Genomic DNA, 17,120 nt, shown 5'->3' with positions numbered 1-17,120 from the left:
TCTGAGGTAGGGAGCACCTTGCAGCAAATAACCTGGTTCAATTGGTGGAAAAGAGTGAGCAATTATTTTAGCACATGGCTCTCTTTATAGTACTTTCAAAAAATTACTTCTGCATTACCTTCTGCACTAGCTTATTCATCAGTCATTCAAATATAGGTCCAAATAATTGCAAGAACTGTGCTGTGTCTCAAAGGTAACATTAAGAAACAGATTAACAAAAATAATCTTGAATGTATGCTTTATGTTTGCAAACATATTCACTTATATTAACATAAGAGTAAATTGCGGATGCATTTTGACAGGCATGGAGTATTAAGATAGAGTGTTTTTCATTTGTGTATCCATTGGATATCTCTGTACATGAGGTATAGTTGGTACAGTGGAAAGGATGTGAAAGAAATGACTTGTTAAAAGAAGTTTTTTTTTTTTTTTTTTTTTTTTTTTTTTCCCCAGAAAACATTCAAGTGCTAGAATAATGGGTATGGCATATACATGAATTCTGCCTTGAAGAACACCTAACACATGGGTATATTCCCTCACTTCACTGGTTCAGATCAAGTCAGTGGAGCAACCGTCTTTGGATTCTGTGATAAAAAGGAAAACATACACCAAAACTATAGATTCAGATGGGAATTGAGGATGTGACAAATAAACAGAGACATGAATTATGTATCATACCTCCATCATTGTCCAGGTTATCTCCACACACCATTTCCATGACAACGTTACATCCTGAGCCACTCCAGCCCACTTGACAAACACAGTGCCATCCGTTCTGATCAAGAGTGCACCTGCCATTTCCATAACAGAGACCTGGGCAGCCATCTATAAGAAGTAAAAAAAGCAAAAAGCAAAAAAAAAAAAAAGCTCCTTCATCATGGAGGAGTTTTCTTCTTATTTTCTTCTCTTCTTTTAAAGTTGCAGTTAGTCAGTAACACTCCTTAATGTAGGATTACACTTGCTGCCTTCCAACAACACAGATCCTTTGCAAGCCATTCATACTCTTGGCTAAATATGGAAAAATCTCCATCCTGGTCGCTCTTTTTGCTTGCTCAGAAATCACTTCTCATTGAGAAATTAAGATTTTTTTAGCATGTGCACATGGAAAAAAACTATGTAAATGTGTAAGAAGTTACTTAACAGCCCGCTGTGTCCATCCCTTTCTCTGTGTATGGAAAGATGTTGTATAACACAAGAGAATGTATATACATACTATACTCAATGTTGCTATCAAAGGTATACATGGAAATATTATTTAAATGACAAACAGGCATTTTGGAACATAAACCTACACACTGCAGGGAGTGGAGGTGATCTTTTTATTCTCATCATAAAGACTGAGCTGAATGAGAAAAAGGCAATTAGATTTATTCTATAATACAGTAACTTCCTACACAAGAAAGATAAGGGAGCATTTCCTTTCAAAGTCCATTTCTACCTCCTTCACTTTACAGCCGATTCAAATTTGACCAACACTTGCCCTTTAGTGGCTCTGGTTCTAGATCAAAACGGGAGCAGCGACTGCAGCATCCCCTGGATTGTATGCCTTTAAACTCTGAATTAATAGTAATTTGGACGTTTTCAGCTAGATCTCTTGCCTATAACAGTGACTGAGGAATTGTCTCTTGGATGTGTACACTCATGTCCTGCTTTCATAGATTAGTGCCAACATAGACATTTGTCAAATTCTCACCATATCACACATGGAGCCAAAGGACAATGGATAAAGCCCAGCAATAAGCTTAACAATGCAAGCAGCATCCCTCCTAAGTGTTCTCCTCTCTTTTTGGTAGCATGGATTTACAGGACTCAAATGTTCTCCTGTACTTGAGAGTGAATATTGACACTTAGGTATTACCGGGGGAATTTGTTTTGAGGAAGAAAGAAAAGGCCTCAGAGATGCTCCAACTGGACTTGGAAGAAGCTGACCAGAGAGTCAGAGAAAATGTACAAATGAGCTGGTGGGTTGCAGCTTAAACACCAGAATGTAGCATATTTCCCAGCAACTTCACACCAGACACATCATCTCTCTCCTCCTCTGGACAGTTGATCTACCACATCTGCAAACAAGGAGAGAGGAGAGTCTGAGCCTCCTGCTAGGATGAGCTGGAGACAGGTGGCATGATTTTGTCACGCTGGAACTGTGGAACTCACTGCTTTAAAACAGCAAGAGCTCAGCAACCACCAGATATACCATAAAACCATATTATTTGCCTCTTTTGTGGAGCTGGGAGAAAGGATGGGATTTGAGAACTGTTCTGGGTAAAGAGGGTGTTTTTCCATTTCAGTTTACTGTCCTGCTGAGTTAATTCATTTCTTGTACACGACTATATTTTGCTGCTGTGTGTGGTTGTCATCTAAGACAATAAATGTAATCAAATGAATGCCTACATGATTTTATTATCATCCTCTAATTCTGAAGAAACGAATTAATAATACATAACAAACACTCAGCTCTTTTTGGAATATTGGCTAGTTTGATATTTCATCTCAGAGCACTTTGGTAAGGGGTCAGTGTGCATCGTTGCTCTGCACAGCATGGCTAGGACAGAGGGACTGCTGCCAAGCTTGGGGAAGGTACTCACACTGACATGACCAAGCAGGACCTGAGGCATGGCACAGAAATCAAATGAACAGCACCAGCCACAAAACAACATAAAATTTAACTCTTGTATCAAATGATTCTAAGAGAACTATATCACATCTAGCCCAGATAGCTTTAAAAAATATGTCCTTCTCTATCTAAAGAAACTTTAAACACAACTGAAAAAAAATAAATATTTTTTTTCTACTCACAGAAAACAGGATCAACACATTTTTTTCTAGCAAGTCCTCAGCTCTGTCATTACTTTGGAATGGCAAGTAAGAGCAATAATCTGATTTACCTACCATCAGTTGGCCACATGAAACATGCTTATATTGCAAATATAAGCGTGCTTATACTTTGCAAATGAGTTGAGCACTTTATTTGTTAAAAACTGCACATTTTTCTGTATATCTCTCTCTGTATATACATATATCTCCATGAACAAACATTTGATCTATTTTGGCAAGTTAATAGTACAGAAGCTTGGACAAAACAGGTAACACAAAACACCCCATTCCCAATACTTTTGTAGCTTTTCATTATTCTTTTGCAATGCTGATACGAAAAACTTACCTCGAACAGCATCTAAGTAGTGAGCTTAAAAAAGAAAAGAACAAAACTGAAATGGATTGAACTTCTGTATCAAAATGAAAATACAGAAACCGTTTGCTTATGGCTTGCCACCTGTTGGTTAGACATAAAGTGTCTCCCTCAAACTGCAGTCATACCTATTCCTACTACTGTGATCAAAACACACTGCGTGCAATGTGATCGTTCTCCATTTGATGACAAGCATGCAGAGGACAGCTTGGGCCCCTCATGGCAGCGCCTACAATGTGAGTAACAGGGACAAAGAGCTCTTTTTCTCTTAATATAGATTTGTTCTTTCTGGATCTGCTCTACACAACCTCTACAAAATTATGCCGTTTCTTCTTCACAGATCTAAATCTAGACTTAGCAAATCTGATTTTGTTAATTCTAGAGCCTGAATGGCAAATTAATTATCCTAATTATTAATTATCTTAAAATGATAAAGATTCAACAATCTACTTTAATCAAAAAGCAAGCCTGAAAGCTTACACTGCTTATTTCTGAAAATTATATACCCTATGCGTATAAAAAATTAAAATATTAACAAATTATATTACTGTGGATCACTTTAGAGAGGAACACTATTAGATTCTTGCAAAAAAAAATATGTTGCATTTCATTAGAAATATAACTATTACATTTATACAGCAGAGAAATGACTTTTGAAAAGATCTGAAAGTTTTACCTTACTAGGAGTATTGTTAGAAGCCAGCTATAGAAAAAGCACCTCGAGTAATATGTAAAATATGTAAATCCTCAGGCATGAAGGCAAGAGATTTAATGCAAGACTTACTTGAGTAACAGCTTCATCCCCTCACACCTTCTATTTCTTAAACATTTTTCCCTTTTTCATCCATGACTCAATGTTCCTATATGAGCACAACCCAGTGATAGGTTACACACCTAAACTTTGTGTGCTTTTTTTTAAAAAAAATATTAATTCTTCGATGTTAATTCCTCTAAATAGAATGCTGCACTGAGTTGCCACTCCATTCCCGATTCTGGCTCTCAGTTTTTCCAGAATGTGATCACACTGGTGGCTCTGGCAGATCTTTGTATAACTGGTTAAGGCTTTATTAATTTTATTTCTAGAGGTAAAAGGAAACCCTTACCGATGGTGCAGTGGTCCCCTTCCCATCCAGGGCTGCACTCACACTTCCCGTCTTTGCACTGGCCGTGCTCAGCACAGTGCGAGTGGCAGGTGCGCTCCTCGCAGGTGGGTCCAACCCAGCCCTCTTCACACTGGCATATCCCTCTTGAGCAGACCCCATGGCTGCCACAGTCCAGGGTACACAGCTCTGCAGAGGATTACAAAATACATAATGTGAAACAAGCAATTTCATACTGCAAATACGCTTTGCACTGACTCAAAATATAATCACGTCTATATTAACACCAATCATCATCTGGATCAAACAGGATTTTGTCACCTGATAGAGACCTTACACATGGGAGGGCAGTGGGTCTCAAACGGACCATCAGTGACACATTCCCAGGGCCCACTGGCTCATTTCTGAAATCTCTTATAAACTCAAAACACTGCCAGTAGGATGAGTTAAAGGACAGAGTGGCCTGCTAAACACATAAAAGCAAAACAGTCTTTTAGATATTCAAATGTCTGTAGTGATGGTAAAATGGAGTTCTCTTTCAGTAGAAAGAGCCACCAGGCAGGTGCCAGCACCCACAACCACGGCAGTTCACAGCATCACATGACTTGCAGGCCACCCACAGCTCTGCCTAGTTCTGAGACAGCTCTCAAGGTCTTTTTTTGTCTTTCTTTTTTCCTTCCTGACTGTCATGAGTCACCTGCTAGGAAGGCTGAGAGGCTGTTTCAGGGAGCCAGGAGCACATCCTGCACTGCACTCTGAGCAATTCCCCTACCTGGGCAGAGCGGAACAGCGCTTACAGCAAAGTGGAAAAACATCCTGAATTGTTTCAATACATCACCATATGCCAATTGTGATTCTACTTCCACTTAGACTAACATTGTTCTGCAAAAAGAATGGCTTCATTATAAAAGGGTTCTGTGCAGTTTGAATTTATTTAGAATAATTAGTGTCAGGAGACAGAATTTGCTTGTTATTCTGCAATTAACCTGCCACAGAAACATTTCCTCCTTCTTCCTCGCGCAGAGCAGCTGATAGTACAACAAGTGTGAGCCAAATAACCGTGTCTGCTCTGATTTCAAATGTCAGCATTACATATTTAGTTGTGGAAAGATTTTTCCCTTGACAGATCTTAAACAATGATCATTTATATCCTGGAACTATTGTATATAAACATTCTTAAAAGCATTTGTAGTGACAAATGCTGTCACTGAACATACCAAGCCAAGTTTTTAAAGTTGAAATTGAAATCTGATCAATTCTAATCATTTCAATATAAACAAGAAAGCAGCACAGAAATGGAACCACACCATGACAGCACAGATGTGCCTGGGCTCTGTCTCGAGTTAGGTCCTGGCCTCTCTTTTTGTTACCAGCCTGGGCGATGCACAGAGTGCAATTGAAAGATTTGTGAGGGACAATCTGGCAGAGTGGGGTCAAACTCAAAATCACTTTAGAAGTTCCAGACATGGTAAAGAACCTGCGATAAAATACAATGAAAGCAATTGCAAAATAGTGTGCCTGAGGAAGTCATAATCAACTACATAAAAATAATTAATTTTACTATTCAGACAGGGACCTGAGTTATATGGGAGTGCCAGATAAACACAATTATCTGTTGCTATTCCCACAAAAGAGTAAATTATATGCCCTTTTGTATGTAAGACAAGGAAAGAGACTGCTCTGCTACACTCCGCTACAAAGATGCCTCAAACAAAAAATCTCTGCCGAGGCTGGGGAATTATACTCTAGAAAGACTTGATTGCTACCTGCTGATCATGTATTAATCTACTCCTTCCTGTCTTGGGCTGTGTGCCTTCAGGTACTGGGCAGGATTTCTTATCCCTTGCTGCATAACTTAGCTTGATTTTTTATTTTGTTACTTGTTGGTCCGTGGAAAGCTGGGAGCGTGCTTAGAGGGCAAAGGACTGCAGAGGAGGACTTGCTTTGGTACTTCCTTGGTATTAAATTCACTCAAACACTTCTTGGTCCTAGGATCAAGAAATAAACTGATCCCATGAGATCTGGGATCCCAAAAACATCTGCCCTTTGATCCCTGCCCCTCGGCCAGCCTGGCAGAGGACCACTGACATTACTTTGACTTACCTCTACAGTACAGGGCAGAGGCAAACTCCTGAGAATTAAATTAACAAATTACCAGCTACATCAAGGATTTAGACTGCTAGAGGGATGCCTTTGATCTCTCCTGATCTCCCTGTAGTTCATTATAATTATAGCTTTTGGTTATTTTACTCAAGTGGTATAGATTGTTAAGAGGATTTTTAGAAATGTTCTGTGGCTTACACTATACCAGGGTAAGTGGAGCAGTGATTTTTTTTTTTTTTTTTTTTTTGACCCTTCTGAATTGAGTGCCTACTAGTGTTGTGCAGTTGTGGGACTGGCTTAGTTCAACCAATGCCAAAACTCCAGGGAACACTCTAGGCATCACTGCACACACATGTATTCATGGCAGTGTAGGCTGGACAGGTTGAAGTGGAACAACTAAGTGATACACAGAGCTTCTGATCTTGTCAGCAGCTCGAGCAGCTACCTCCACTTCTCTAACTGTACATAAATCAAAGAACCAGCTGTGGAAAACCCTGAACATGTTCCCGTACCTGGCATGAACACCTGCCTTCCCTCTGTCTGTCTACCCAGCAGTCTGAATATGACATCTGCATCGTCCAAAGGAACCAAAGAAATCGCAGCGGGAGGAGATGAAGGCACATCCCTACTATGTGGATGTAGACCTTGAGCACATTTCCATTTTGTAATCCAAGGAAATGGAGTTTACATTTTCTTTACACTTTTCCATTGTTTTCCCCATGTTTGCAGCCTAATTTATCTACTTCACACAAGGAATAAAATGTTTACACACTATTTAAGCCCATGAATTCAATTAGATTAATGAAGTGGAGATGAAAGACTTCCTCTCTCTTCAAAGAACATCCTAGACCACTCAGTACATACTGTAAGCACCAGATTAGAAAGAAAGAAAAAAAAAAAAGTGTTTAGTTTCTTAGTTTGGAGCTGACACTTTTCTCAGTCCCCTAATCATCCAGCTGCTCAGCCCACTCATCCTTTACCCGAGGTCACCGAGGCCAATTTTGAGACTTGTTTCAATGATTTAATACAAGGTTTTAGAAACGCTGTTTCCTGTGATAATGCTGTCTTCTGCCAAGCAAATCCCAGATCCTCCCCAGACTTCTCATGCAAAGCAAGGAAACCAAGCCTAATATCATTCTAGTTATGCCATGGTAGTACACACAGCTTTAATTCACAACTGATACAAACAACTAAGATTAAAAAAAAAAAAAAAAAAAAAAGTGTTATTAGTTCAGGTTGTCCTGTTTTTAAATGCAAAAGAATTCCTTAGTTCCTCCTGTAGATAAACAAGTACAAAAATATCTGCATAGTAGGGAGTCACGTTAGCATCTATGTTTGTACCGAGAGACTGGGTTTCCACAGCAAACTAGACACAATGAGAGACTGAGTGGATGTTTACCATGTAGGAAACAAAACAACAATTTGAAATAGGTAAATGGCTTCAACACAAGCTGATGAGGTAAAAATTCAGACAGCACTGAAATCAGAAGGAAGTCAGACATGCAACTGCTCTGCTTGTTGGAGCATCTTCCTCTTTGCATAGCAGTTGGCCCTATAGGATTCAGAAGCACCCCAAAATGCAGTGGGTGCTCAGCAAGGAGTCAGATCAGCAAGACAATGGCTTTGAGATATGGGTAGGTGCAGCAGCTGAGCCACTCAAAGATTTTACCTCTGCTGGAAACAGTTATTGTACTCCCCCTACTCTCCACCCATCTCCTGGCTCTGTGGGCTCTGTCTGGAACTTATTATCTGAAACTGTGGTGAGCTGATTCATATAATCATACTGGAAGATAATTATTCACTTTATTTTTATGGGTTAATACCTGACAGTTTGCTGAGCTGAATCAGCCCACTGAGGGATCAGAGGAGCAGCACAGGTAGGGGAAAGGAAGAGATGCAGATCCCAGCCTGGATGGGGACTGCCCTGCTGAGAGCCACAGCTATGCACAGACAAGACTGCAAAGGACAAGAGCAAGGCAGAGGTGACTTACTTAAGATAATGAAGGAGGCAGATGACAAGAGATTACAATTTGGATTAGTAAAGGGGACTCTGGGGAATATTGTATTGCAAGCCTTTACTTAATGCTTTTAGATCAATTGTCAATCATTCTCACAGTGCATGGTGCAATGCACAATTCGCAAGTCCTCAACTAGTGGTCAGGTTTGTGGACTTGTGTAAAAGCCTCCTCTCTTCTCTCAAGCTCTTTAGCACAGTTAGTGGGACATACTCCTGCCCGATGCCTGCCTGAGCTCCAGGCAGATCTTGAGCGCTTGCAGAGGGCTGGAGGCTGCTCTGTGGCCTGGAGACCAGCTCTACCGTAGCTGTGAATTTTCTCTGCTCCCATGAAACCAACAGAGTCGCCCTAATTCACACTAATTAAGGGCCATGTTTCAGTTTTTGTACCTGTACACTTGGCAATCAAACCCAGGTTCTCTAAGTGTAGAGCTGGAAAGTTAATTTCCTCATTTAAATAAACCTCAGCTGTGCAGATTGACTGTGAGCAACGTGCTGGCAAATTGCTGGGAGCTGGCCTCAGCCGACCCCTGCAGTTTCTTACAGACTTTCATGAAATATAGTCTTTACCAAATCTAAAATTCATATTTCTCAGACTTAAACCAATTAATGAATAAGACACTTAAAAAATGTTCAACTCAAGCAGTCTGGAATCTTTACTGACATGTCCCTAATTCTGAATGTTCATTAATTTTCTTGGAAGAAGGCAGATGTGAGCTGTGAAGCATTATTTGTACATATTCTTGAGAATGAGACAAATATGTTGATCATTCCTGAGCTAATCGAAAAGGCATTAAAAATTCACTCCACACTCATCATTTTAATTATGTAAGTCAACAATGAGTTCTTTTAAATGTGTTTTATAATAAGTTTCTACTTATGTGATATGAAATGGGAAATTAAAGCTAAATATTTTATAATTTGCAATGATAAGGGAAGATTTTAATGTTAATTCAACACGTTTCAGGAATAACTCAGAAAATCATGCTATCAATACAAAAATATATGCAAACAAAAGTGTTGAATAATATGAAAACACTTTCATTTTACTTTTTTTTTCACATTCAGTGGTGAGTCCTGTCTAAACCCTTAAGTATCATATTCATAACCTTGCTATCAATTTTTTAATAAGTGGATTTCCATAAAGATTAGAAATTAATTTAACATGAATTTCACCCAATAAGCTTGACTGCTGGAAACAGCAAAAATCACCTATCCAGACCTAATAAAGAAAGTTTTTTCAATTTAAATATACATTGCATTTAATAAGCTTGCATGATAATTTCAACAATGTTCCTGAGCTTTTTAAATTACTTTCCCACCGTGTCCTGGAGACAACTCTGTTCCAGCTTTCATTTTCAGCAACTGACTTTATTAATATAAATTTTTACACGATAAAAAAGTCCCCAGATTTCAAGTTTTGAAAGTTTCAGAAGCACTCAAGCTATTTTTTTCCAGTGAAACCTAATGGAAAGCTGTCCCCACTGGTTACCTGGCGGAGTGCAGTACAGAGGTTTAATGTGGATACCAAGTTTTACAAACCTGTGATAAAAAACCACGCTATTTTTATGGCACAGAAGGTGCTTCCTCCAGCGAACAGAAATGGGGTTTCTGCATGCAGGAGGCAGCAAACGTGCATTCCTGAGCAACTTCTGCTACATGTTCTGTCGATCAACACTTCACAGGAATTCGTGTGAAATTTGGTATAATCGAAAAAAATCAGCATGACAGGTCATCACTGAATGATGGACAACTGTTTGTAACAAAAAATAAAGCCTCTACTGTCAGAATACTAAACTAACACGCACAGTCCCGAATTGTATCTATGCATGCAGCACAGTTTACCTATTTTAATGCAAATTTAAAGATGATAGTGCTGCAAAGGACTTCGTGTGATAATCTCTAGACCATCTGTTTTCCAAATTCAGTCATAACTGGCATCCCTTAAAAAGCTCCCAGCAACAGAGGACCTACAGCAGCACCGAGTAATCCATACCCTCACCAGACTGCCCTGACAAATACTTTCTCTATCTAAATTTCACTTTTTTGCTGCAATACTTCTTGTCCTTTTCTCCATGGATCATATGCTTACATCTGATAATGGAATTAAATATTAAAGGTCATCTCATAATATCCCAGAAATTTGTGCATTTTGGATTTATTTTACTTGAATGACTTCAAAGCAACATATTAATTATATGAACACTAAAACTATTGCATGGAATTTATTTTTACACACACCTCCAAAAGCATTTTCACAACCATTTCGAAGGATTCTGCTCTTGGACTAAGTTGGACATGCGCCCATCCCAGTAAAAGGCACAAAGATTCAGATTCACCTTACCCAACTTGCGACATCTGTATCTGAAATAATTTTCTATGGAAAATCCAGATCAAGTTCAAAACAGCAAAAATGTATCTTGCCAGTAGTTTTATTAACACATTAACACCCAATGATCACATATTTCTACCAAAGGTTAAACTTATCCACACATTGTTTCATTTTAAACCTTTTTACTGTAAGCTTTATGCAGCGAACCTTTCTGGCATGTTGCTTCGCAGATATCCAACTCCCTTTCTTATCTTCTTAGCACAGCCCACAACATATAAAATTAAACCACTGGAATTAAAATGCCATACACTTGCTGTTTGTTACTCAGGATGTTTTGCCATCAATCTAGTGCTGGTTTTAATTGCTTTCTGGAAATAATCCTACCATCATCTCACTGAACTTGGGTCTAATGCATTAAGTACCCTATAAATAGCGATTCTGGCTTTGAGTATGAATGCTGCCATTAACATTATTGTGTACCTCCAAATATATGAATGTAATTTGATTTTAAAAAGCCCCGTAATGTAACTTCTGATATTACACCTATTCTGAAAGTATCTTTTCTGCACTGGGGATCCTCAATGTGCTTGAAAATTTACTTCTGTGAAAAGTAATCAGTCAGCAGATAGAAAGGTCCAAGAGGCAGATACAGCAGAGGCAGGGGGGAAACGGCAGAAAAACTTTTTCCCTTTCTTGGATCTTTTATCACACTTCTTTCTTTCAGCTTTATTTTTCATCTGATGAAGAATATTTTCTTCCTGATCCAAATCCAATTTGTATATATAAAAAACCTCACCCTTTATCGATTTCACTGTGGTTAAAAATGGTATTTTTACAGTGCAAAAATCTAATCAATACAGTCTTATGAATCTGGACTGGTAATGGTAAACACACTAACAGATATTTCATTTCAGGGAGCCAAAGCTCTGCAAATTGATACCACTGAAAAGAATTACTCATTTGCCACTGGGTATATCTCTGTTTACCCAGCCATAGTATTGGTGTAAAGCAGAATACAATTACGCTGTGCTTGACACACAGGGGACTTGAGCTGCAGAACCTGTCTCCTCCTTAGAGATGATACAGGTTGGCAGGTCAGATAAGACCTTTGTGGGAAATGTTTAAAATAAATGAAGAGAAGTGCAACCTAATAGCAAGGCAGATTAGACTGACAGAAGGGTGAGGTGAACCACACAGTACTCTGACCAGCGTACCTTTTTTTTAATACCCTGTTTCCCAAGTAAATGTTTCCTTGTCAATTTTTGTCCTGTTTTATAATTTGTCTCCACTATTTGACTTCAACTTGTACATGTTGTAAAGCAGTGAAATTACAGTCATCACTGGAGAATTATACTCTGACTAATAAGCTCTGAGATCCTTTGCAACATACTGAGAACCACAAAAGGAAATGCCTCGCAACGTCACCTTGTCTGATATTTTATTTGATCAGGAGACTAGTAAGAAAAAGCAGTCCAGAACAATCTATCCTGAGCAATAATGAATGAGATGAAGACTATGAAAGCTTTGCCTTTGTGTCCACTCACAGAGGAAAATGCAATCCCCAGTTCCTTGGGCTATAAAGCAGTTGTATAGGGAAATGGGAAACCTGTAGAGTAAGTGATGGACTGACAAGAAGCACAGTGGTCACAAGGCAATATATGATAATGATGAGTAATATGGAGAGCAACCAAATGGTTTTGAAGGGAAAAAGGAAATGAGCAAAGAGATGGCTCAGTAGGTACATTTAATACAGCTTCTTCACAGGCACAGCCTGAACTAGTACAGCACCAAATGAAAACACAGATTTTGCGACAGCTATTTTCAGCAAAGGTTCATAAGATTGCCTGCGTGGATCAGGGTACATCTTTATACAAGCACCAGGTCTTTCATGATACACAAAAGTATTAACACAAAATATGGCTCTGTTCATGGCATAAAGTTTTCACAATTATTTAATTAGTAAATGTGATTAGTAATATTCAGTGAAGTAGTAATGATTTATTTAAGCACTGTTTGCAAAGAGAAGGCACCATCTTTAATTCACTGGCTTACAGGCTGAGCTTTGAATATGAGTCAACTCACAAAAATTGCCCCAGTGAGTGCTTGCCTCACCCGGGCCATGTGTTCTGTATGGTAGATGTATCTGCTGACTTCAGTAATGAAGATATATTTTACTTATAATACCTCCAAAAGGTTTCAAACACTGAAAAGTTGGGCACTGATCCTATTTCTCAATATATTGCAGGAACATCTATCCTAATACACCTGTGTAAAAGCAATGGCAGCCCAAAAGCAGCACAGATGCCCTTGTTGACCAAAGCAGACACAGAGCTGGCCCTATGAGGAAACGGGACAACGATTAGCAGAACTGAAATCAACATGTCAGGATGCGTGTTTTCAAAAGGACATGCATTCATTTTTACAACTTTTTTTTTTTTTTTTTTCAGTGAAGAGCCAGATTTTATCAACAGACAGAAATAATAGATTGAGTAAAATAAGCCTTAGGAATATTGTGTTCCCAACAAACAATTTGTACCACAGTAAAAGATTAAGAGGAGAAATCAAAGGCCATTACCAGCTTCTGAGCAGCACCTCAGTTTCACAATCACAAATAAAAATCAGCTGAAGAGGCTGGAATTGCCTCCTCTCTTTTTAGCACAAATGAAGAGTTTCTTGGGCATATTCAACAGCCAAGTGTACCAAGTCCTTCCAGGAGAAGCTGGGAACGCAGCCTCAATTAGCACAAGTCATACAGTGCTTGAAAACTTACTGTGAACCCTGCGTACATGGGCAAAGAGGAGACAATTCTACATTCATTGCCGTGTTTGCGAAGATGAGTACAGAGATGAAGCAGCTCCCAGCAACTTCCGTAACTTCCTCTGTGTCAGCAGCACAAACAGAAATAGCAACATGCATCTGGCAGCTGCTGTTCTGCTTCGTTGCTGCTAAAGCGAAGATGCAGCTCATGACTTGCATTTTTCTGGCACCAGGGAGAAGCAGCACGCTGTGTGCGCAACCCTGGATTTTAAGGGAGAGCTGTCGTCCTACTCAGCATCCTTGGCACAATTGCCGTAGTGCTCTGTAGATTTTAAGAAGTGAAAGAGTGGCCTTGAAAGAGTGGCCTTCATTATTTAGCTCTCCCCTCTGTGCTGCACATATTTTTCACTAACTCATCACTTCTCCCCCTTTCCTCCTTGCCCATGCAAACACAGCTTTGCTGAGGCAGCCCCGTCACCCCCAGGCATGGGGAGCTCTAAGGGAAGCAGCCCCTCCACTGCTGCTCCTTGCTCAGCGCAGCTGCCAGGCACACAGCCCGACTGTTTGGCAGTGAGGAGCATGGGTGACCAGGGATGGAACTGAAAATAAAATGTGTCCTGTGAACAGTCTGCTTTCTACAGTCCATCAGAAAATGATTTGGGATCACAAGGTCACAGATAACATTTTAATGATCTGTTTGTAAAATGGCCTGAGCTTCCTAAACTGAAGAGCAATGTGCCTGAAGGTATACTGCAATACACAAGGAGTTTTTGCTCTATCAGCCCTAAAAGGGTCTTGCATAATTACAGCAAGCCTAATTTTATTTAAAAAGTGTTACTTGAGCATAAACATTTAAGCAAAAATCCTTGCTTAAAGATGGCAGAGACCAGGAATTCCTTAGATGTCTACATGTATTAACCTTGCAACAATCTACACAATCAAAAAGTTTAAAAATGCAATATGCAGAAGAAAAGAAGGTTTCCATGATTTTGACTTTTATCAATAGCAATTTCTTATTTTCAAAGGTAAGTTAAGCTTACAGAAAGACTGCTGGATAAGTGTATTGAAATGCAGCATCTATTTTTGTAGAACTCTTACCATGACAATAAAAAACATTTTAAATATCTGCTTTTCAGGGACCTATGCAACACAGTTTGCATAATAAACGTTCTGAAATTCACTAAAGGACAAAAACTCTAGCTTTCCTAGTGCGTTTTTGTGCTCTCGCTCTAGTAAATCCCATCTGTGCTTTTCCAGCTGTGAGGAAGAGAAGCTGTCTCCTGCTATGAGCTCCTTTCTTTCAACACTAGTGGCATGGGTAACTTGTTAGAGTTTAATCACTGGACTTAGCTTAGCAAATCAAAAGTTGAAGATTTTTTAAGAGATTAGTGCTCTCTTGTCCATCTAGGCCTTTTTATTTTCCCTCCGCTATAGCATCTACAGCACCAGCAGAAGCTTCCCACAAATTCCCTGCTTTATAAAAGTTTTTTTCTGGAGCATGATTCTTTCATATTCATAATCTCCATCTTGATATTTTCTTGCATAGAGTGTTCTCATGAGCCCTTCCCATATGGTATCCTGTCAGTTGTTTTACTACAAAATAGATTTTTGTATTAGATGGACTACCATGTAGGTGATAAAGGATGCAGGCAACTAACTACAACTTCAAGTGTCTAAATCCGAATTTAGATTATTAAACCCTTTGCTCAGTTTACCTCAATCTGGATGTGCTTAAAGCACTTTGGCACTTGAACTGCTACTAAAATCCCACATATTTTCCATGTTTTCCTACTAGATGAACACCTAACTTAGATCATACAGCCTTGTTTCAATCTCTCTAGTTTCACAGTCCACAAGATCCTTACAAAGTTGTTGTCTATAGTTCCTAATCAGTGTTACCCTCACAACAGATCTACTGGATTAGGTCTAGCACAAAACATACTGAGGCTGAAATTTCCTGCACACAATGAACTCCCTATATAGATGAGAGAGGAAAAGCTCTGCCAACTACCTAAAAAGGAAGACAGACAGAGCCATATTGTTGCCACAACTGTTCACATACCTTACTCCTGGATAAAGGAAAAGCTCTTGGGACAGGAGAATCCAGACTTAGGTCTGGGGATGCCACCCAGGGGAATAAATAATACCTGCCTGTGGACAGACCAGGATTCACAAACCTGATTTAAGTAAATTATGTTTACATTTGAATGAAGAATATTTCCAATAATTGCTGTACAAGGTGCAGACAGCAATAGATTAAGGATCTTAATTTTCAAGAAGGAAAAGGAAAGGGAAGAGCCATTATTTCTGGCATATCTGCAAAATAAGCAGCAATCAGTTGAAAAACAACCCAGACTTCCTCACTGTATCTCTCATACCCTTGACTTATCCTATTTCTTAAATCAATACATGACTACATCAGGTCTTTCTGGTTCCCACTGGACTGATTTCAACATGTAGGAGAATTAATTTTTATTGGAGTGCTTCTTCACTGCCTTAAATTTCTCATGTTTTAAATTCTCCGGTAACACATATTAGATGTTCCAATCACTAGCTACTAAGTTTTTAATAGAAATCTTGCTCACCAGACATCTTTTTGCAAACTCTTGCAACTCTACAGGAGATACAAATCAAACTAGTCACACATCGCTTTTTTTTGTTTTAAATGAAATATACAGTAGTAAGAAGAGTCTTTCTACAATGTCAGACAACATACAGCAGGAGAAACTTCAATCATCCTTTTAATTAGCTGAGCAGTAATAATCAAAGCTCTTCACAAATTAAAGAAAGAGGACAGTTAGATGAAACCAAGTAAGTCCATCATTTCTTCAGAACACAACAGAGGATGGTTATAGCATAATTTAAAAGTTTTTAAGATTTGTCAGAAATAAAAGGAAAAGTGCCCACATGGAAAAGAACAGTCTACATAAAACGTAGGATAGGTTACATCACATATGGAAGAAATTTCAAGAATACTTTCACTACTGTGAGTTGTTTGTAGTGAATACCCTTGTCCTTGGCAAATCAGAATGACTGACACCCATAACTTGCAATTTCCTAAACCTGAAGAGTTTTCTGATTGCGATGAAATGGTTTTACCTAATTATTTTTTCAAGTTGCAGTTTTTGATGTTTAATTTTGAAATCAATTTGAGATGTCTTGAACTATATTAATACTCTGTATTATGCCTTCATTTCTTTTTGAAGCACTTCACTTTAAAAAATGCATACTTCTAATGATTTTTAAATTACTCTACTCTGCACATATCAATTTACAACAATTACAACATTTTGCATTTTTCAAAGCACTTCAGTTTTAAAGAGGTTTTATGCTTTGCAAGATACTGAGGGAAGAGGCTGATCCATTTTTACCCTTTGTAAAATTACCACCAATCTTGCTAGAGAGCTTAACCTAAAATAGATATGCTAAATATATACCATCTACATATAATCATTTTAGTATGAATGTTTTTGTGACTAAGAACTGCCAGTATTCTTTTCCTGATCATAATTAGGTTGCTTCTGCGGTATAAATGGATTCAGTGGAATTATGACAAATGTCCTGGAGTAAGGAGGACAGAAACTGGCCTACTTTGGCTGAAGAGTCCAGAGATATGAATACAGGACA

The 17,120-nt window shown here is 38.7% G+C and overlaps 1 protein-coding gene across 8 annotated transcripts in view; it reads right to left on the bottom strand.

Moving 5' to 3' along the window:
* The window catches only part of TENM1 (teneurin transmembrane protein 1), an 895,307-nt gene that overhangs the window by 101,892 nt on the left and 776,295 nt on the right, over nucleotides 1-17,120 (bottom strand). For 7 of the 8 annotated variants that reach the window (XM_035325181.1, XM_035325182.1, XM_035325183.1 and 4 more), the window contains 3 exons: nucleotides 4,291-4,476; nucleotides 3,161-3,184; nucleotides 679-825 (listed from right to left, as the gene is read on the bottom strand). In XM_035325181.1, the coding sequence (XP_035181072.1) occupies nucleotides 679-825; nucleotides 3,161-3,184; nucleotides 4,291-4,476 (357 nt within the window). The remainder of the gene's footprint in view (nucleotides 1-678; nucleotides 826-3,160; nucleotides 3,185-4,290; nucleotides 4,477-17,120) is intronic. The other variant, XM_035325186.1, reaches the window with a different exon arrangement.

The sequence above is a fragment of the Oxyura jamaicensis genome, chromosome 4 (assembly GCF_011077185.1).
Source record: "Oxyura jamaicensis isolate SHBP4307 breed ruddy duck chromosome 4, BPBGC_Ojam_1.0, whole genome shotgun sequence".
Classification (NCBI taxonomy): Eukaryota; Metazoa; Chordata; class Aves; order Anseriformes; family Anatidae; genus Oxyura; species Oxyura jamaicensis.
The sequence above is the reverse complement of the archived record's forward strand: the minus strand, read 5'-3'. Positions and strand labels throughout refer to the sequence as shown.